The 22140-nt window shown below is 42.9% G+C and overlaps 1 protein-coding gene across 13 annotated transcripts in view; it reads left to right on the top strand.

Moving 5' to 3' along the window:
- Nucleotides 1-22140, top strand: part of TRAK1 (trafficking kinesin protein 1) — a 234936-nt gene that overhangs the window by 150117 nt on the left and 62679 nt on the right. For 2 of the 13 annotated variants that reach the window (XM_077269078.1, XM_077269071.1), the window contains exon 1: nucleotides 8357-8908. The exons of 7 other annotated variants lie outside the window; for them this stretch is intronic. In XM_077269078.1, coding sequence (XP_077125193.1) covers nucleotides 8794-8908 — 115 coding nt within the window. In that variant the 5' untranslated portion in view covers nucleotides 8357-8793. Of the gene's footprint in view, nucleotides 1-6304; nucleotides 6399-8284; nucleotides 8909-13849; nucleotides 13912-22140 lie in introns of those variants that run through there. 4 more of the 13 variants (XM_077269073.1, XM_077269082.1, XM_077269074.1 and 1 more) reach the window with 4 other exon arrangements.

Below are 22140 nucleotides of genomic sequence, written 5' to 3'. Positions count from 1 at the left end.
AAAATTATGTAGAATGAATTCTATGCTGCAGGCAGCCGTCTGATTGGAAGCTGTAATGGCGGCCTATGGTTGATGGTATTATTTTATTATGTCTTTACACAGGCTTATGTAACCCTCAGCCTAGTTACATCCCGGTACGCCTTGTAATTTGGTCACACGTATATATGCAGTGTCAGATCCTGTAGCTATGGAAACACGGAAGTAGTTCAGTCTCTGAAGTTGTAATGATGAATGTGTTGTGTGGCTTTTCAGAATACCTTAAGAGACATCTCCAGTAATATGATCAGTGTATTAAAGGGGTTGTCTGGTGAAAACAATTCATCACCTTTAGAACATAGTGATAGGAGGGGGTCCGACCAATCTGCAGAACAGCGTACTTTTATCTTCCTTAGAATAGACTGTTGGTGCCTATGCCCTGCAGCTGCTCCATTCATTCTTTATGGTGCTGCACTTGACTTTTTCCAGAGGTTCCCACAGATAATGGAGCATGTGTATCCGGCGCTCCTTTCTCCAGAGTAAAAGGTCCCAGCGGTCAGACCCTCACCAATCCTATCCTATGGATAGATGATAACTTCTTTTCACTAGAGAACTCTTTAAGGTAATGTAATTATTTGAGATATGTAAATGCAAAAACGTCAAGTTTTTTTTTATTTTAATTATTAAAAAAAGACTGATGCAGATTTATATAACGGAGTTTAGAACGAGACTGAATATTGCGTCTGCTGGAATTACACAACTGAAGAATTCACAGTTTCTAGTGTAGGTTATCTGTTGTGATGATTTTTCAGTTATGGAGAAGAAGGTATTACAGTATATATGAAAGCCTAGATTGGCTCACCTTTCGTAGAGCTGCATAACCATATAAGAGGGGGGATCTTAATGAAAGAAGGCAGTATAAACATGGCTGATCTGGTAATCTCGCCCAAGGTTATTTATTTACCCCCTTTTTGTTTGAGATATAGATATATACAGGTGCTTCTCACAAAATTAGAACATCATCAAAAAGTTAATTTTTCAGTTCAATACAAAAAGTGAAACTCATATCATATAGAGCCATTACAAACAGAGTGATCTATTTCAAGTGTTTATTTCTGTTAATGTTGATGATTATGGCTTACAGCCAATGAAAACCCAAAAGTCATCATAACAGTAAATTAGAATACTTTATAACACCAGCTTGAAAAATGATATTAAAATCTGAAATGTTGGCCTACTGAAATGTATGTTCAGTAAATCCACTCAATACTTGGTCGGGCTTCTGCATCAATTACTGCATCAATGCAGAGTGGTATGGAGGCGATCAGCCTGTGACACTGCTGAGGTGTTATGGAAGCCCAGGTTGCTTTGATTGCAGCCTCCAGCTCGCTTGAATTGTCGGGTCTGGTGTCTCTCATCGTCCTCCTGACAATACCCCATAGATTCTCTATGGGGTTAAGGTCAGACGAGTTTGCTGGCCAATCAAGCACAGTGACACTGTTGTTTTTTAAACCAGGTATTGGTACTTTTGGCAGTGTGGACAGGTGCCAAGTCATGCTGGAGAATGAGATTTCCATCTCCAAAAAGCTTGTCAGCAGAGGGAAACATGAAATGCTCTAAAATTGCCTGGTAGATGGCTGCACTGACTTTGGTCTTGATAAGACACAGTGGACCTACACCAGCAAATGTCATGGCTCCCCAAACCATCACTGATAGCGGAAATTTCACACTAGACCTCAAGCAGCTTGGATTGTGTGCTTCTCCACTCTTCCTCCAGACTCTGGGACCTTGATTTCCAAATGAAATACAAAATGTCTTTCTTCTGAAAACAACACCTTGGACCGCGGAGCAACAGTCCAGTTCTTTTTCTCCTTGGCCCAGGTAAGACGCTTCTGGCGTTGTCTATTGGTCATGAGTGGCTTGACACAAAGAATGCGACACTTGTAGCCCATGTCCTGGATATATCTGTGTGTGGTGGCTCTTGAAGCAATGACTCCAGCAGCAGTCCACTCCTTGTGAATCTCCCCCAAATTTTTGAATGGCCTTTTCTTAACTATCCTTCCAAGACTGCGATTATCCCGCTTGCTTGTGCACCTTTTTCTACCACATTTTTGCCTTCCACTAACTTTCCAATAATATGCTTGGATACTTACCCTCCTTGTGGTGTGTGTCAATGACTTCCTTCTGGACATCTGTCAAGTCAGCAGTCTTCCCCATGATTGTGGAGCCTACTGAAACAGACTAAGGGACCATTTTAAACGCTTAGGAAACCTTCGCAGGTGTTTAATTATTTTAATTTGCTGAGATAATGATTTTAGGGTTTTCATTGGCTGTAAGACATAATCATCAACATTAACAGAAATAAACACTTGAAGTAGATCACTCTGTTTGTAATGACTCTATATAATATGAGATTCACTTTTTGTGTTGAAGAACTGAAATAAATTAACTTTTTGATGATACTTTAATTTTGCGAGAAGCACCTGCATGTATATACATATATACAGTACATATATTCTATATTTAGACATCTTTTTCAGTATTCAGTTTTTAAGTATAAAATTATATGATTTTCCAGTTGTGAATGACATATGAGGCCATTGTGCTTGAACCTCTGCAGGGAGCCGACCTCCACCCTTCTTTTCTCACTACATTATTGACCATCCCACCAATTCGTGGTAAGTATCTTCACTGTAGTCACACAAAGCCTCCTTGAGGGAAGCTCAAGCTTAGTCCCTTCAGGTAGGTTTCCTGTGGTGTACTTCACCAGATTGCCATCACGTCATTTCTGGCTGTCCTCCACATGCACATTTCCTAGGTGTGTATGTGCCGTGTTTTTCACTCTTTACACGGTAGAAAGTGTGGATTCCACTGACCTCAACATTAGCAATGAGTGAAGGTGTTCTGATAACGTCTTATCCGAGCATCTGGGTGTGCTCCTATATTATGTTCCAGTCTCCAGGGCTGCATGATTTGCTGCTGTTACACACCACATGTGGGGATTCCCTAACAATCAGGCAATCCCCACATATGTTGAAGCTGTCTGCATCTGCAGAGACATAATATAGGAGCACTCCCAGATGCTTGGCTAACACCCGAGCATACTCTGATAAGAGGTTATCCAAGCATTTTCGCTCATCACTAACCAACATCTCTTGAGCACATGATATTTCCTAATAGGTAGTTCTTTCCTGTCAATGACTCAGGAAAATGTCTGCCTGGCATAGTTTTATATGACTTAACGCTTATTAGATAGGTAGCATCCCTTAAAGGGGTTGTCCAGGATAATATTGTTGTGCTAACCTTTGGATAGGTCATCGATATCATGTCTGTGGGGCTCCATCCCCCGGCACTCCCACCGCTGTTAGGCCTGGTTCACATTTGCGTTCGGGGGCAACTTGTTGCGTTCCCGTGTGGTCGGCGGGCGCGTCAAAACAACACATCCACATACATCCGCATGTCCTGCATACCCAAGGTTAGATAGGTACGCAGGACGCATGCAGAAGTACGCGGAAGTAGGCAGAGCTTTACGGAGGAAGTACGCAGCCCTCCACAAAGCCCCCGAACGCAAATGTGACCTTAGGCTTAGCAAGTCCTATGGCTAGTTGTAATTGGTGTATGGTGCTGGGACACTGCTGCTCTTTTCAGTGTAGTGGCCATTCTTGGGCACTTAAAACCTTTGATGGAAGTGTTTTTTTATCTTAATCCGATCACAGTTGCGGGCACACGCTGTCATTTGACAGTGTGGGAACTGCGGCTGTGTGACCAGCGGTAGTGATTTTACCGCCAATCAGAAGATTGTTTGCCGCACATATGACAGCGTGGCCAACACTGGATGTTTGGGCCTCCCATTCAAGTGAATGGGGTCCGGGTTCTGGTACCCGAACCCAAACTTTTTTTTAACTATCCAGCCGGACCTGAACATCCAGGGGTCGCCCATCTCTAATTGCAATCATCATATTATATAGCACTGTGTACTTACAATTGCTCATTTTGCCTTTCTACCCAGTTAATGCTTCTCTTTTCTCTGCTCCATGTAGAAGCAGGAAGTCTCTTGTTCCTGCATTTGTCATTCCTCTCTTCAACTTCTGGCCCATCTGCTCTGTCCCTCACCCTGCCCAGGACTTTTGCAGTGACTGATGAGTCCTACAGGGAAAATTGACCTCCTGTTTCTATATAGAGCTTAGAGGGAGTCAACTAGTCAGTTTTTAATCACGTGATGTCATAATCTACTATAGAGTATGATGATTGCAATATATTAAAAGGGTTAAAATTTAGATGGGCATGCTTCTTTAAATTTACCACCCATTCACTTTAAAAGGGGCTGAGCTGCAGTACTTAAAAATGACCAGTGCACATTGTACTACATGAGAGTAACCTGTGCACATTGTGCTACGTGAAAATGGCCACTGCTCATTGTATATGTGAGAATGCCAATGCGCATTGTACTACGTGAGAATGACCAGTGCGCATTGTACTGCTTGAGAATGACCAGTGCGCATTGTACTGCTTGAAAATGACCAGTGCGCATTGTACTACTTGAGAATGACCAGTGCGCATTGTACTACTTGAGAATGACCAGTGCGCATTGTACTACTTGAGAATGACCAGTGCGCATTGTACTACTTGAGAATGACCAGTGCGCATTGTACTACTTGAGAATGACCAGTGCACATTGTACTACTTGAGAATGACCAGTGCGCATTGTACTACTTGAGAATGACCAGTGCACATTGTACTACTTGAGAATGACCAGTGCGCATTGTACTACTTGAGAATGACCAGTGCGCATTGTACTACTTGAGAATGACCAGTGCGCATTGTACTACTTGAGAATGACCAGTGCGCATTGTACTACTTGAGAATGACCAGTGCGCATTGTACTACTTGAGAATGGCCAGTGCACATTGTACTGCTTGAGAATGACCAGTGCGCATTGTACTACTTGAGAATGACCAGTGCGCATTGTACTACTTGAGAATGACCAGTGCGCATTGTACTACTTGAGAATGCCCAGTGCGCATTGTACTACTTGAGAATGCCCAGTGCGCATTGTACTACTTGAGAATGGCCAGTGCACATTGTACTACTTGAGAATGGCCAGTGTGCACTGTACTGTGTGAGAATGACCAGTGCGCATTGTACTACATGAAAGTAACCTGTGCACATTGTGCTATGTGAAAATGGCCACTGCTCATTGTATATGTTAGAATGCCAATGCGCATTGTGCTACTTGAGAATGGCCAGTGTACTGCTCGAGAATGACCAGGGCACAGTGTACTACTTGAGAATGGTCAGTGCGCACTGTACTGTGTGAGAATGACCAGTGTGCATTGTACTACTTGAGAATGACCAGTGCGCATTGTACTACTTGAGAATGGCCAGTGCGCATTGTACTACTTGAGAATGGCCAGTGCGCATTGTACTACTTGAGAATGGCCAGTGCGCATTGTACTACTTGAGAATGGCCACTGTTCACTGTACTACCAGAGAGGGGCCACTGCACATTCTATGGAGTTGTATTGTTTTGGCTTAAACTGACCATGTAACTGAGAGTGTTCATTCGGCAGACCGCTATTCCTCCAACTACCCCATGCACATGAGCGCTTGGTTTGGCCAAGAGGTTATCTGTTTTTCATGGGGGATTGAGAAAGCCACTGCTATAATATAGTACCTTAGCTTCCTAGAAGATAAAAGGATCGTTCGTTAAGATTCTAATGGCCCAATCCATCAGGTTTTGGGGAAGAAACGGGAAGCCTCCATACCCATCAGATTTCATCTGTGTATGGGGACATTTAGAATAAGTCAGGAAGTAATTTCCTACCCAGGAGAAGAATGTGTTTTACAATGGTAAAGTAAGCTTAAATACCGTACTTACTATGTGAGGTCAGGTGAGTAACAAAAACACACACACACACCAAGCGGTGAGCACTGTGTCTCTGAAAACCCACCAGAGCACATTATCTTGTGGAGGACATAGCCCTAAGGTGTTACTTTTATTATTTTTGCCACAATCGCAACAAAATCGCATAGTTGTGTCCAGGTTTTCAAAAATCAGAGCAAAAATGTTGCAGTCTTTCCATGATCTCAGCAAAGCAAAAGTACCATGGCCACAAGGCTTGAACACCACTTAATAAAAAGAAATATTTAGTGTCAGACTTGCTGTATTTGCCGGACATTGTTCTTTAGTTAAGTATGCTCATGAGATGTAGTTTACAACACATTCGCACCTAATTGTTTTCCATCTTTGTCGGCCTCTTTCTTGATTAAATGCTCAGACTTTACAAGAGTCAGAGAAGAGCAAAGATAAATGGGAAACAAATAGTTAGGAAGACGCCCAGCACTGTTCGCCCACGCCCAGATTGCACCTTGGAATAAAGAAGCATTTCAGGCAAATACAGCAATGGATTTGGACACTATAGGTACCATTTTTTTTTTATTAAAAAATGTGCTTGGTTTGAACAGTCATTTTGTGCTGACAGACTCCCTGAACAGGAGCACAAAAACAATAAAAAAAAAACAACGGAAAAACATTTGTCCGAGAATGCTTTAGGTAACAAGATGCATAATTGCAATGTTATTCTGGTTTCTGATTTGCACACATTGGAGATAACTTGCTGTTTTATCATTTTGCTTACTGTGGGAGAAGCAGAGTAGTATATTTTTACTCCGCATCCTCCCCTGGATAAAACTGGTTAGTGTGTAGTCTGTAATTTTGTGTTAATCGCTGCACTGTCCGCACCTCTCGTTTCCATGCTACAGGCCCTACAACAACATTATGTGATGAGCTTTCCCACTTGCAGAGCCACTTTTGTTCTATAATCTGATATGAACACAATTCCTAATTACACAGTGCTGGGTGTTTTCTCCCCAAATCCTCCCATATGTAGATTCTGATGCCTGACACTCCTCAGCTGCTAATGGTTTCCGGTAGCGTTCATCACACTGTCTGTGCATGTAATATATACAGTGCTAGTATATATGCTCTCCCACATGTACGGCTTGTATGTTATCTTCACTCCTTACAAATACTGAGGTAAAATACTGACCACGTTCTGGGGTGAGAATATCTGATTAAGGCCAAGTTCACACATCCAGTATTTGGTCAGTATTTTACCTCAGTATGTGTAAGCCAGAACCAGGAGTGGGTGATAAATACAGAAGTGGCGCACAGGTTTCTATTATACTTTTCCTCTGACTGTAAGCCAAAACTAAGTGAGGAACAAATATTGACATAAAAAAACAGACCAAATACTAATAGTGTGGCCGTAGCCTAAGAGCTTTTTTAGACAACAGGGGTTTTTTTTCCACATATGAGAAAAATGGACTGAGTTTCATCAGTGATTTTGCCAGAGTTTCATGTGTTTTTTTTTTTCACTGAGAAGAAAAAAAAAAGTTTCTGCATCTTCTATTTATCAGTCCATGAAAATGGCCGCACCCCCATGGCATCCAAGTGCTGACTTTCAGGCTCCCGTCACACTAGCAGTATTTGGTCAGTATTTTACATCAGTATTTGTAAGCCAAAACCAGGAGTGGAACAAATAGAGGAAAACTATAATAGAAACATATGCACCACTTCTGCATTTATCACCCACTCCTGGTTTTGGTTTACACATACTGAGGTAAAATACTGACCTAATACTGCTAGTGTGACGGCAGCCTCATTGCCAAGCTTGAACAGGCACTCCGATCAATATCGGCCATGTCTCCACGATTTTGGACTAACCACTCAGTCTGTAAAAAATCCCGGACATGTGAACAGATCCATAAACTATCAATGAAAAACATGGATATCAGTTGTTTGTGAAAACTGAGGTAAAATACTGAACATGTGAACGTGGCCTTACACTATGTGTTGTGCATACAATTTCTTTTGCTTCTTGGGCATATTCAGGGCACACGGGTGGTATCTGGCAATAATGAAAGTATTGCATGTGGCGAGTGCGTTCATGTGTGAACAGTGTCTTATACACGTGGTAGAACTTCCTCAGCGGTGTCTAATCCGTGTGTATAGGGCTAGACAGACACAAATCAAGCAACCATTACATTCATTATTAGATATTTGACACTTCCTGCCTGAGATATTTTTCTGTAAATTATTTTTAGATTTTTTTTTATTTTTACGGGTGTACTTATCTCATCATTGTTCTTAATTTTGAGAGAAATTAAAGAAACCCTGCTGTAAATTATTAGATTTTTTGTTAGTCTTCCTCCGCTAAGCTGAGGGAACTCGTTACCTATATATAGCGCGTCTGTCAGTCTGGACGCTTGTGTGGAGAAATGTTCCCATCACTTGTAGGGTTAATGAGTCATTGACAGGTAACCTGTGGTCCCACCCTCTGCTAGGTGTAGTATCATCCAGCACTTCCTTGCTGCAGTTGCTATGAAACTTGCTGGGAACATACCATTTACAGCACAATGGGGGAGTGACAGGACTATAAATCCTTCTTTTTCCTTTGTAGCTTTTCCCCAGTCTTTCTGTTTCTGAGCAGTTTCTTATAAAATGTTGCTCTCCAGCTGCGGCCGCTTCTGAGCCTTCCCCCAGCAGCTGTCTGCTCAGAGAGATTACAGGTGCTGCGGATCACTTGGGTGGATCCCAGTCCCTGCTGGTTACCTGTGTGTCAGCGGAGAGAGTGCTCAGGTGTAAGCACACTCCTCTGCCACAGGTATGTGAGAGATCAGGGATGCTGCCCCACAAATGGGGCTCCCGCTGGCCTTTCCCTGTGCCACATATGAGGCCCCTATGGGGCCACACAACGAGTGCCTTTAACTATTAAGGGCGGCTTGTCCTCCAACCCTTGGAAATAACCAGTGCTAATGATGTCCTTTATCGAGCCGCTGATTGAAGAGGAAAGCTATGAGTGCGACTGTGAGAACGACCCGGAGATCCTGTACGATGATTCCGCCGACCAGCTGGAGTTCATGGAGGAAGGTGAATGTATGGGGGCTGCGAGACGTCACACTGTAGTATATGCTGTGCCCAGGATTGGCGGATGTCTGGGATGGCATCGCCTGGTGGAGCTGAATACTATAACCTTACCGTATATATATATATATATATATATTATTTCTGCATTGTTTCTACATATTTCTACGTTATTCTCTATTGTTTCTACATCCTCTATTTTATTTACTTTTCTGCATTATTTATTTTCTTTTCTTTATTTTCTACATATTTCTACATCCTCTATTTTATTTACTTTTTCTACATTATTCTGTATTTTATTTGCTGCCTTTTTCCCCTTGTCTGATTGTTTAGCTCTTTTTTGCATGGCTATGTGCTCTAACAGGACTGTATATTGGTGGAAACCATAAAGGAGCAGATGAAGGCCGCCATATAGGCAGGGGGGCACTGCTCTAGAAATATGCACCGTATTCCTGTAGTATCTAGTAATAGGTCATAGCTAGTGATGAGCGGACGTGCTCAGGCGAGGTGTCATCAGACTGTCTTCTGGTTGAGTCCCCGCCGCTGATTGACAGCAGCGACACATGCATGGATTTCCTGTCTGTTAGGGAAGCCCCTCGTGTGTTGCTGCTGTCTAACAGCCGCGGGGGGGGGGGGGTAGGACTCGCTAACATTTTTCGAGCACGATGCAGACACTCGGTTAGCACAGTCACACAGTCATGCTCTGATAACGCTTTATCCCAGCACGCTCCCTCATCGCTAGTCATAACAAATGTACCAAACCCTTTATGGCTGAAATGGAGACCAGTGTGAATGGAGACGTATCAGATGTTTACAGGCGGCCAATTTGTTGTTGGTTTCCGTAATTCCCTAAATGAGCTTTGCAGAAGTCTGTGCACTCACGTCTGATGTGTGAATATAGCCTGAAATGTACTAAACATTTTAACCCTATGTTATCCGGGTAATCGTCTCCCACCATCATAGTTGTATTACCACGATCGCTTGCAGCTGAATTTATATATTTCTATTTTTTTTTCCTTTCTGTCATTTACCAAAAACTACAACTTTGTATCCCACTGTTTTTTAAAGCTTTAGTGTATTTTTTTTCTTAAAGAGATCTTCACTTGCAATGTATCTTCCACTCGTCTCACATGCTTGGTTTAGTCTGTACGTCTACAATTTGTAGCACTGCGGAACTTGTTTCCCACCAGTTAGTGTAGAATTTCTTGCTCGACCGTATGTATACTATATGGTAGGGCTCTGAATTCTGATGGAATTGTTTATTAATCTAAATTATTTAGACATATTTTGTTAAAGAATTTGTTTTGCCTGCAACATTTTGGCTATGTAATAACCTAAAAAAAACCAAGGCGTTTTGTCCCAAAGTTATTTATTTTTATTTTTTTTAGGTCACATTCACACATCCAGTATTTGGTCAGTCTTTTACATTAGTATTTGTAAGCCAAAACCAGGAGTGGTGATAATACAGAAATGGTGACATATTATACTTTTCCTCTGACTGTTCCTCTCCAGGTTTTGGCTTACACATACTGAGGTAAAATACTGACCGTGTGAACGTGGCCTAATAGAAACTCGTCACCACTTCTGCATTTTTCACCCACTCCTGATTTTGATTACAAAAGCTGATGTAAACTACTGAATGTGTGAACGTGGCCGTACAAAGTGAATCGCAGTATTCTCCCCGGAAGCTGTGGTTATGGAGGCGACATGATGGCAGAGTGCCCAGTGTAACATGGCACAGAACTGTATAGCGCCTCTGCACATGGCTTGCTATAAGCATGATGCTATTATGCTAAGACATTGGATGAACATTTGCAGAGTTGTCCGACCTTCTGATGTGAATGGGAGTTTCCTCCAAGCAGCAGATATTTGGGAGGTTGGGATGGAAAGTAGGATTGTGCTTATCAGACTTCAACATGCCCGATTATTTGTCCTTGGGGGGGGGATAAGCCAATACTTTAAGGGGCTGCTTATAAGATTCCATTTAAGGCTTATAAACACCTTTAGTGTAAGCGCTCCCTGTAGTTCTGCAATTAATTTTGGCACTTTTTTGGATCTGTATACACACTTTTTTTATTTTTTTTTTTAATGCGGCTTTTTTGCAGCGTGAAAGATTATAGCCAGAAAACAGCAGTGTAAATTACATACAATTTTGATGTTTTTCATCTTATACAATTTTTGTGTTAACCCATTTTAATTACAATGGGAAAAACTTTGGTAATAATGCTGAAAAGATTGACATACTGCATTGCTTTAAAAAAAAAAAAAAAAAAAAAGACATAAAACATCCAGAAACCACATGGAAAAAGATGCAACATGTGTGACATTTCAAAAATCTCATAAATGTTGTTACTGTAATGCGCTTTGTTTTTTCCACACCCGGAAAAACCCATAAAAATGCAATGTGTGAACAAGTCTTTGTTAGTTTCCTGAATTATCTAACCTGGTAATGACTGAAAGGGGTTGTCTAGAATCTTTACATTGATAGCCTATTTTTAGGATAGGTCATCAATATCTGACCCCCACCGATTTCCTGGTCATGGTCGAATGTGCGGAGTTGTGGAGCTGCATTGCTCCATCACATTCATAGTGGCTATGGCAAGGTACTGCACCCCCGCCCCCTATTCATATCAATAGGGAGGTGACATGCAGTACCCCGCTACGGCCACTATCCAGTTGATGGAGCTCTGCAGCTGAGCTCTGGCCGCATCCATAGGCCATCAATGGAAAAGTCCAGGACAACCCCTTTAACTAGGGAGCAGAATTTTTGAGGTTTCAGACTTTTGCAGGAAACTTGACAATTTATCTGTGCTAGCACTGAAATGTTTGCCACCGCTCATCAGCAGGTATTACTTTCATTAGAGCAGTAGCATTCTGTTACCTGCAGCTTCGGTTTCAGTAGCTCAGGTCTGTTCTTCAGCACAGTGCATTTGTTCATTCTCCTCATTCTCATTGTTGTCCTACATTAGTTTGTAGTATTTGAGCATGTTATTATTTTCAACAGCAGAAGGACTCTGACAACTTATACTGTATTTACCTGACATCCCCTTTATCACCGTGCCACTGGGTAGAGGATTATTTGGTGATCTTTGGGCTTCCAACCACTGGGACCATCGTCAGTTGGCAGAATGGGGAATTTTTCTCCTATATTTGGCACTTTTGACCCCCTTTACAAAATGCAGCAGGTCAGATGCCGTCATCCACACAGTTAATTTGCTATGGGGCTGCCGGAAAAAAGCCGAGCGCGGCACCCAACAGCCCCTTATGGAATGAATGGAGCAGGAGACTGGCATGTGCATTGCCCGCTCCATTCTAAGAAGGGTAATAGTGCTGCAACTGATCAATAAATATTGTACTTGTACCTTATGTGGATATGTGATGACTACTTTCAACTGGACAAGCCCTTTAAAGGCATAAATTTGCGTAAAGTACACTCTTTTGGGGCATCAAGTGAATAGGGACTGATACCTTGTGTGCCTGTAGCCCCTAATGTTTTAGTAAGTCTGCGCAGAGAAGCCATTTAACCAAAATACACATACGGCTCTGCAACAATTTTGAAACTTTGATTTGTGCTATTTTTGTTCTCATTACTAGTGATGAGCGAACGTGCTAAGCTATCTTATTATCCGAGCCTGTGCGGGTGTTATCCGAGTATATTGTAACATTGTAACATAGTAACATAGTTATTAAGGTTGAAGGAAGACTTTAAGTCCATCTAGTTCAACCCATAGCCTAACATGCCCTGGGCATGCTGGAATAATATGTTCGAGTCCCTGCGGCTGCATGACTCGCGGCTGTTAGACCTAACAAACAGGCAATCCCTTCATGTGTTCAGGCTGTCTATCAGCAGCAAATCATGCAGCCGCGGGGACCCGAACATAATATATGAGCATGGCCAAGATACTCGGATAATACGTGACCCAAGCACGTTCGCTCATCACCGAAAACTGTTGGTACATGTGGTTGTAGCCAGTGCAGCCATGTATTATTACATGTGTTATACCCTTGTCCTCTTAATAATGTACCTTAGTGTGTTCTAGCCGTAATATATCTAGTTAGCGGGTGGTATTTCATAGACGTTGAATATAATAATCTTACTCCTTGCTGCAGAATATGTGACAGGCATCCAGGGACTGAAGATCTTCCACCTCTTTAAAGAGAAACGTCCCTCCTGAGACTGTAATAAAATAGCCTCCATGTGGTTTTACAGGACCAGCTGTCAGGGAACACTGATAAAATGCGTTTTACAAATGAATGTCCCAAACATAAGTCACAGTTAATAATTGTATTCTGTAACATACACATTATGATTTTTGTTTAGATCCTCACTTACCTGATCTGATGGCTTCTTGCAGTGACCGCCCAGCACAGGCCTATGGCATTGAACAGCACTGGAGTTTCAATGTGGAGCTGCCTATCACATTGCAGGCATCTTAGTTGGCTCTGAATTATAAAAAGTTTACAGGTATTGGGTTGTTGGTGTTTGAGGTAAAACTCCTTAAGAGGACCACCAAGCTAGTGTAGCAATACGAATAGGCCATCCTCATCACCAAGCCAACCATTTTTCTACTTTACACTGATGAGCGGCAAGAACCCAGAAACGGGTATCTGCAAATTGAGTTATTTTTATATTTGGAGTTTCTAATTTAACTTTATATCCTAAATCATAGACAAGGGCTCATTAAAGCAGACCTATCACCAGGTCTAAAGGGACCAGTTTTTGTACTTACCGTATTTAATTCCTGCAGATCACCTTATTTTTTCAATAAGCCATACAGTTCCAGAGATATCGGCCTTTTTAGTTAATGCCAAGATTTACGGTATGCTTTTTTATCTAGGAGGTAACTGCCTGCAGGGTAAGCAGAGCAGCCTAAGGATAAGACCCGCGAGAATCCTATGATTGCTACTTTCCATAGGTGGTCTCAGTCTCTTCCTCTGCGGAGGGGCTAGCTGGCCGTGCGAGGCATTAGTTATTCCATGGCAGTGGATAGATCAGAGAATTGTAAGAGGTAGGTTTTTGTTTTGTTTTTCCTAGTAAAAAACTCTGTCTTAATCAGTGTGCTGAATTTGATTTTTGTTATTTTGGGAGGGGAGGGGGGGGGTTTATGTGTCCATCTGCATCATCTGTATTTTTTGTATTGAAAAAAAAACAAAACGATTAGGGGCGAGAAAACAGTGGAAGTCAAACAGCATTAGAATTAAGCTTGGATGGCATGCAGGTCCAATTTTTTTGGGTAATGCAGCTAGTGAATTGCCCTGTATATGGCAAACAGGCACACAGAGGGGTTTTATATGAATCTTAGAAAAAACTATTATGGCATGCTGCAACGTGTGCCAATCTGTACAACGACTCTCCGGATTATTTATAATGGAAAAACTATTGCTCCAGGAGATCACTATACAGGGTCCATGCTGTGGAGCCACTCAAAAAAAAATGTTCTCGTGTGCTCCAGGTTCACATCGCGTTTGCGATCGCAAAAAATAAGACCATTTGGGATACATCCTTAGCGCATCCGTTTAATGGATCCACTAAACGGAATGCCCTAACGCGATGTGGACCTTTAGGGTATGTGCACACGTTGCGGATTTTTCCGCAGCAGATTTGGAAAATCCGCAGTGCAAAACCACTGCGGTTTTCACTGCGGAGATTTTCACGCGTTTTCTTCTGCGGATTCCTCTGCGGGTTTTCAACTGCACTTTCCTATTGGTGCTTGTTGAAAACCGCTGCGGAATCTGCACAAAGAAGTGACATGCTACGTATTTTTTTCCGCAGCGTTTCCACGTGGATTTTTCCCGCAGCATGTGCACTGCGGTTTTTAGGTTAACATTGTACTGTACACCGCATGGAATACTGCTGCGGATCCGCAGCGTCAAAACCGCTGCGGATCCGCAGCAAAAACCGCAACGTGTGAACATAGCCTTAGATACACAGTACTAAACAACATGGACGTCAGTGGGCTAAACAGAATGCTCATGTGCAAAAGATCACAGCACTTCTTACTTTCACTGTAGTGTTTAATGATGGGACATGGGAATATTTGTATATGTATTGCTTTCTGAACCTAAAACCTATTGTGATCCCAATGTAACTTGTGTTTCTAGTAGGGGAATCATTGTACCATCTCATTTGGCTGCTCCTTGAGAACTGAAATAAAATATGTATGAAGCAACCAATCCCCCCGTCCAAGAGTGCTGATTCTAGGGATTGAGGCTGAAGTGGAACGTTAATTACTTTTTGTCTTTGATATATAATTATAATATCTCCATAGAGAGAACAGAGAGCGGCTTGTGTTATAAGTGCCCAAATCCCAAGATCGGCTTCTGGAAATGACATTCTAGAGAATCATTTATTTAATATAATTCATGATATATGTTGGTTTTAGAACACTGATATATATGTGTGTAGTATATATTCCACATACATATTGGATCTATTGATCTATTCGGATTTATACTAGATTTTACTTTAGATTGTGTCTTTGGAGCCACAACCATTGTCCCTTATGTACTTATTAGTAATATTAAGGGCAATAGTGTTTGGCTTCTCCCCAGGGAGCGGTCACATACTGCACGTCTTCATGTCTTGCTAACGAAACTTTTATCAGTTAGTGAAGGTTTGGCTCGCTGACTTAGTATTTATTACTCACTTGTGTGTCTTCTCGGCACACGCTCCTTTCACAGAGCAGTAGTTTGTTTCTATGGTAACAACGATGATTATTCCTTAGCATCTCATTTGTCAAAACCCCTGATCTAAAGAAATATAGTTTCTATGGAAACGGATTGGAAAAAAAAAAAAAGAAATATTTGCAAATACATTTCAAGTATGGCTCCTTATCAAAGGCTGTGTGTGTGTGTGCGCAGATCGGATGCACTTATTACTGTAAAGACTTGTGTAACGAGGCTGCATTCCACAAGCCCGGATTCTGGACTACAGTTAGTTGAGTACAGTTAGTTTTTCCATTTCCGGAAATATCAAGATGTGTGAAAGAGGCCTAATTTGTATGTTGTTTCTTTGTTTTTTTCACTTGTACTCCTTCATGTTATACAGGCATTCAAAAAGTTAAATGGGAACTGTATTTTCAACAATCTTTACATAAATCAGTTGCTCAAGTAAATATTAGAAACTGTTTTAGGCTATGTGCACACTTCTGGAAAGTATGCAAAAATTTCCTGAGAAAATCCTGAGGTTTTCCGCAGGAATTCTGCACACGTTTTTGTCGCGTATTTTGTGCAGATTTTCCGCCGATTTTTCCGGAGGTGCCCAGTGCAATAATATAGTGGGAAATCTGCCTAAAATCCACAAAATTAATGAACATGCTGCGTATTTTTCTGCATGCGTTTTTTTCGCGGAAAAATATGCAACATGTGCACAAAAATTGCAGAAACCATTAAAAATGATGGGATGCTTAATGTATGCTTTTTAAGCGTTTTTGCCACAGAAAGCCGCCGAAAAAACCCAAAAACCGCGAAAAATCCGTGAATAATCTAGAACGTGTGCACATAACCTTAAATATGTCAGAGAACTTTTTTGTTTCCCCACTTATGAGCCATTTCTTTTCCTGCCTCCTCATTTACCATGCACTCAGAAACAAATCGCTCTGTGAGCACAGTGAGGTGTCAGATTACATCTCTTGGTTTCCTCTATGGAACAGGAAGGATGTAAAAGGAGTAAGGAGCAGAGTGAGAAATCTAGCAGAGACAGACACAGGAAGATCTTGCAGAGCTTTCTAACAAATCTTTAGGCTATGTGCACACGTCCGGAAAGTATGCAGAAATTTCCTGAGAAAATCCTGAGGTTTTCCGCTGGAATTCTGCATGCTTATTTTGCGCGCTTTTTGTGCGGATTTTTTGCGTTTTTTTTCCAGAGGTTCCCAATGCAATAATATAGTGGGAAATCCGCTTAAAATTTGCAAAATTAATGAACATGCTGCGTTTTTTCCACATGTTTTTTTTTTTTTGCGAAAAAAAACGCAACATGTGCACAAAAATTGCAGAAACCATTAAATATGATGTGATGCTTAATGTATGCGTTTTTTAAGTGTTTTTGCTGCAGAAAGCCGCCAAAAACGTGAACAATCTGGAACGTGTGCACATAGCCTTACCGTTCCCTATAGCCGGATTCACATTTAGCCAACTCTGTACTACAGTATAATCTCCTTAATGCAAACTAAGAAAAACCGGTCTTTGGAAAGTTGATCTTCCCTGCTCTGGATTTTTTACTTTATGGAGCCACTGTTCTGTCAGAAAACCATTGTGATACCACATGGTGCATCTGTCAACACCGCTGAAACTCAGGCTGTACCATGTGGTTTCACCCTTCGTACGTAGCATGGACTCCTCCTTAATGTTTTCTCACTGATTTTATTTATTGTGCCCTAAAATCCATGCTTGTGTATTATTTAAATAAATGAAATGTACATTTAAATCAGTCATGTTCACTCAACACACCCGAACATCTTTAAGGCTAGGTTCACATTGCGTTAATGGCAATCCGCTGACGGCATCCTTTACATAGCAACACTACCGCTATGTAACGGATGCTTCAGCACACCCATTGACTGCCATTATGTAGCGCATCGCTAACGCATGTCATAATCGGCATGCGTTAGCGATGTGCCGTCATTTTGTGACGGACCCTCGGACGCGGTCTGCAGCGTTTTCGGGTCTGTCACCACTAGCACAGATGGAGCATCTGCGCTAGTGTGATCACATAATGCGATCTTTAAAAGGCACTTGTGTTGCGCAGTCTGTTTAACGTATGCGTTGAACGGACCTCACTAACGCAATGTGAACCTAGCCTAATAGAAAGCAATGGGTTGGGTAAAATTAAAAGCTGGGATCGGATGTGTTTAAATATAAACCTTGTGGATACTCTCCTACGCTCCGTGGTCTGCAAGAGATTACACAGCTCAACAAATGTCCAGACTGTTGCTGCTTGAGATTGGCTGCAGCGGTCAGGTAACTTGAGCAGTATATCATTTGTATGTTTTTCTGATAACACACCTGGTGATTGTCAGTAGGTGAATATTAAGGAGTTTTAGACATCCAGTCCCCTGGGAAAGCTTTTATTTTGTGCAGAAAATGTCTTCAAAGAGAACCTGTGGGCCACACTTTACTGAGTGAAGTACAGGCTGGGCCATATTGGCGCTGTCATGCTGATTAATATGATTCTTCATGTGAAGAAATCAGTTTTGTAGATTTTCTTTAATCACTGAAGTTTCCTTGTATTCGTATCTTCATGCATCGGGGTGGGACTGTGGGTTGTCAGCTTTGTTCCTTCCCCACCACTGTATCTCGGTGTCTTTACTTATTCTTTAAAGTTTTGCATTGTCCTAGCTTCGGGGGTCGCATGTACAGTTTGAGCTGTTGGAAGTCTTCAGGAAATTGAAGCATCATCTAGTCCTAGCTGCGGGCGGTGCTTGTGCAGATTAATCTAATGGTGTGCTTCATTAAGTATGCCAAGGGGATAAAAACCTATTAGTGGAGAACCCCTTTAGTGAGTACTGGGTGGACAGCAGTGTAAGCAGCCTCTACTTACCTTGGCGCTTCTGGTATCTTCAGTATTAGATCAGATAGCTTGGACAGCAGTATGAGCTTGGTTTCCTCACCTCAGCACTAGTTATGGGTGAACGTGCTCGGATAACGTCTTATTCTAGCACGCTTGGGTGTTATCTGAGTATCTTGGGCGTGCTCGTATATTAAGTTCTGGGTCCCCAGCGACTGCATGATTTGCGGCTGTTAGACAGCCTCAACACATGTGGGGATTGCATAACAAACAGGCATTCCTCGCCTGTGTTCAGGCTGTCTAACACAGTGATTTTCAACCTTTTTTGAGCCGCGGCACACTTTTTATACTTAAAAAATCCCGAGGCACACCACCAACCAAAATGGCACAAAATGGTGCGTCCAGGTTTGAGATGAAAGTCTGCAGTCATTCTATGTGACTGCAGGCTTCTGAATTCTCACAGCGCAAGCACTGCACACTTTCAGGATTCTCCCTTGCCGGTGGCCAGAGTGGACGGTCATGACAGCACAAGTATGTGATTTGGATACTTCTGGTCACATTCTAACTAGACGTGTCCGGCCTCATTCAATTCATTTTCATTGAATGAGGCCACACATGTCTAGTCAGCACGTGACCGCATGTATGTAAATCACCAACATCAGAGAATTATGATAGCAGTGTGCACTGTGAGAATTCAGAAGTCTGCAGTCACATAGTATGACTGCAGACTCATCACAACCTTGGACATCCCCTTTAATGTTCCTAACAAATAAAAATGAGAATTAGTATCACAAAAAAAACACATTTACATCCAGGTACCTGATAGATGACGTTGTTTGTGGAGTCGCCTCTTTCTTTTCATCTTCACCTTGTCCAGATGCCATGATGACTCTTCTCATCCACCGGCAGAGCTCGTTTCTGCAGACTTCCATCTTCTCCTGTCTTCTGCAGCACATCCCGACACAACACCCTTAAAGATAGCAGTGTTATTATAATGCTCCGGAATAACAATATCTGCCCTAGGCTGAGCCTCTGAGTAAATAATTGCCCCTCACTTTATTCCCAGCACATAATATGACCCTCACTGTCCCTCTTATGGTACATGCCATCCACACTACCCTCTCTCTCTTTTCCATACTTCACACTGCCTTCTCATACGGTGTCCCTCATAGAGAGCCCAGTCTCTCTACTGTGCCCCTTCATTACACTCCTCCTACTTGGCATACTGTCTCCTCCTGGCTGTTACCCTCACACTACTCAGTATCTATTATGTGTCCACTCACACTTTCATCCCCCCATACTGTCTGCACACATTTCTAATAGCCTCCTCCTGTACATCCCCCCCCCTGCTAACATACCCCTTTGCTCTCTCCATATTTCCTCCTCACACATTCCCCCCTCACACATTCCCCCGACTCCCCATACTGTCCTCACACATCCCATCACCGTTGCTCCCAGTACTGTCAGCACACATTTTTCCCCTCGCTACTGTGTCCACCCCCATCTCCCCACTCACCCCCACAGAATATATCCACTGCCCTTCCAATAGAATAAATCCATCCCCTTCCACAGAATAAATGCACCCTGCCCCACACATGCTAAATAAATTCCAGCCCCCCCCACGTACACACTGAATAAATCCCCCACACACACTGAATAAATCCCCACACACACTGAATAAATCCCCCCACACACTGAATAAATCCCCCCACACTTAATAAATCCCCCCACACACTTAATAAATCCCCCCACATACTCCCCATAAACCCACCCCACGCTGAATCTTCGGTGTCTTCAGCTCCACAGCACAGGAGCACTTACCACCAAGTCTCTTCTTTCTCCTGCGCGCCGGATAGTGACGTCAGCAGCGTGATCACATGACTTGATCACGCTGCTGGCGTCGCTCTGACCCGGCAGTCAGAGCCTCAATTGTACTCGCAGCTGGTAGATGTCTGCGAGTACAATTGATCTCCGGGAGCCGGCGCGCTGCAGCTTCTCTGTGCCGGCTGTCAGCTTGACAGTCGGCACAGAGAACAGCTGACTCCCGTTCCCCGCGGCACACCCGACCATGTGTCGCGGCACACTGGTTGAAAAACACTGGTCTAACAGATGCAAATCATGCAGCCGAAGTGACTCTGAACATAATATACGAGCACGCCCAAGATACTCAGGTAACACCCAAGCGTGCTAGGATAAGACGTTATCCGAGCACGTTCACTCGTCATCACTACTCGGCACCCCTGGTATCTCCAGTAGTAGATCACACAGGGTAGAAAGCAGTGTGAGAAGCCTCCTCTTATCTCAGCACCCATGGCATCTCCAGTAGTAGGTCACACAGGGTAGAAAGCAGTGTGAGAAGCCTCCTCTTATCTCAGCACCCATGGCATCTCCAGTAGTAGGTCACACAGGGTAGAAAGCAGTGTGAGAAGCCTCCTCTTATCTCAGCACCCATGGCACCTCCAGTGGTAGGTCACACAGGGTAGAAAGCAGTGTGAGAAGCCTCCTCTTATCTCAGCACCCATGGCACCTCCAGTAGTAGGTCACACAGGGTAGAAAGCAGTGTGAGAAGCCTCCTCTTATCTCAGCACCCCAGGTATCTCCAGTAGTAGGTCACACAGGGTAGAAAGCAGTGTGAGAAGCCGCCTCCTTATCTCAGCACCCATGGCATCTCCAGTAGTAGGTCACACAGGGTAGAAAGCAGTGTGAGAAGCCTCCTCTTATCTCGGCACCCATGGCATCTCCAGTAGTAGGTCACACAGGGTAGAAAGCAGTGTGAGAAGCCTCCTCTTATCTCGGCACCCATGGCATCTCCAGTAGTAGGTCACACAGGGTAGACAGCAGTGTGAGAAGCCTCCTCTTACCTCAGCACCCCTGGCATCTCCAGCATTGGATCAGAAAGTCAGGGTGGACAGCAGTGTGAGTGGCCTCTTCTTATCTCGGCACCCCTCTTATCTCCAGTAGTAAAGATAGATCTAATGGACAGCAGTGTGACCTGCTGCCTCTTTCCTCAACACCCTTGTATCTCTAGAATTAGATGAGCAAATCTTCCTACACATTAAGGGGGAGGCGCTTCCTACTGTGCATGCTCACAGGTCCCTGTCCTGAGTTTTAGAAGGCAGCCGTCATTTTTATAGTATCGGGATTACCTCCTTAGACCAAACTATTGTGATTTGTTGATTTATAATAAAAAATATTTAGGATTTTTCTGACATTTCGTTTGCTTACGTATTTTATTTTTTTCTATTTCCGAAGAACTACTTGGGATTGGCTTGAAATGATCATGGGGTTCTCGTTCCAGAAATGGTTTGGAGCCCCTGCTTTACATGAACCCTTGATCACAAACCTTGACCAGACCTTATCTATATAAAGCCTCCTGATCTTTGCCCTTTTGTACTAGGCACACATTGTAATCTTTGTCTCATGCACAGTAATGTTTGTTGTTGCCCTTGCTTATTTCTTATTTGGTTCTGGTGTGTTCCACTTTCTAAGCTCAATGTTTCCATAGCCTGGTCCGACCTCTCAGCTTAGCGAGCATAATGAAGAGTAGGAGCACACCAGGCTTTATAAGGTTCCTCATAAGGTCGTCTGCTTGTTTGCTGTATCATGAGCACATTGTGATGTTCACATGGAAACTGTGGCCCAAACACTGCAGGAACCACAGTGCTGCACCTCTTTGGCTTCATTTTTGATCCTGCTATTGTAGGGACATGGCCATAATGTCCCCTCTCGCTCT

Source organism: Ranitomeya variabilis, chromosome 6 (genome assembly GCF_051348905.1).
Source record: "Ranitomeya variabilis isolate aRanVar5 chromosome 6, aRanVar5.hap1, whole genome shotgun sequence".
Lineage (NCBI taxonomy): Eukaryota > Metazoa > Chordata > Amphibia > Anura > Dendrobatidae > Ranitomeya > Ranitomeya variabilis.
Note: the sequence above shows the minus strand (reverse complement) of the source record. Positions and strands in the feature narration are given on the sequence as shown.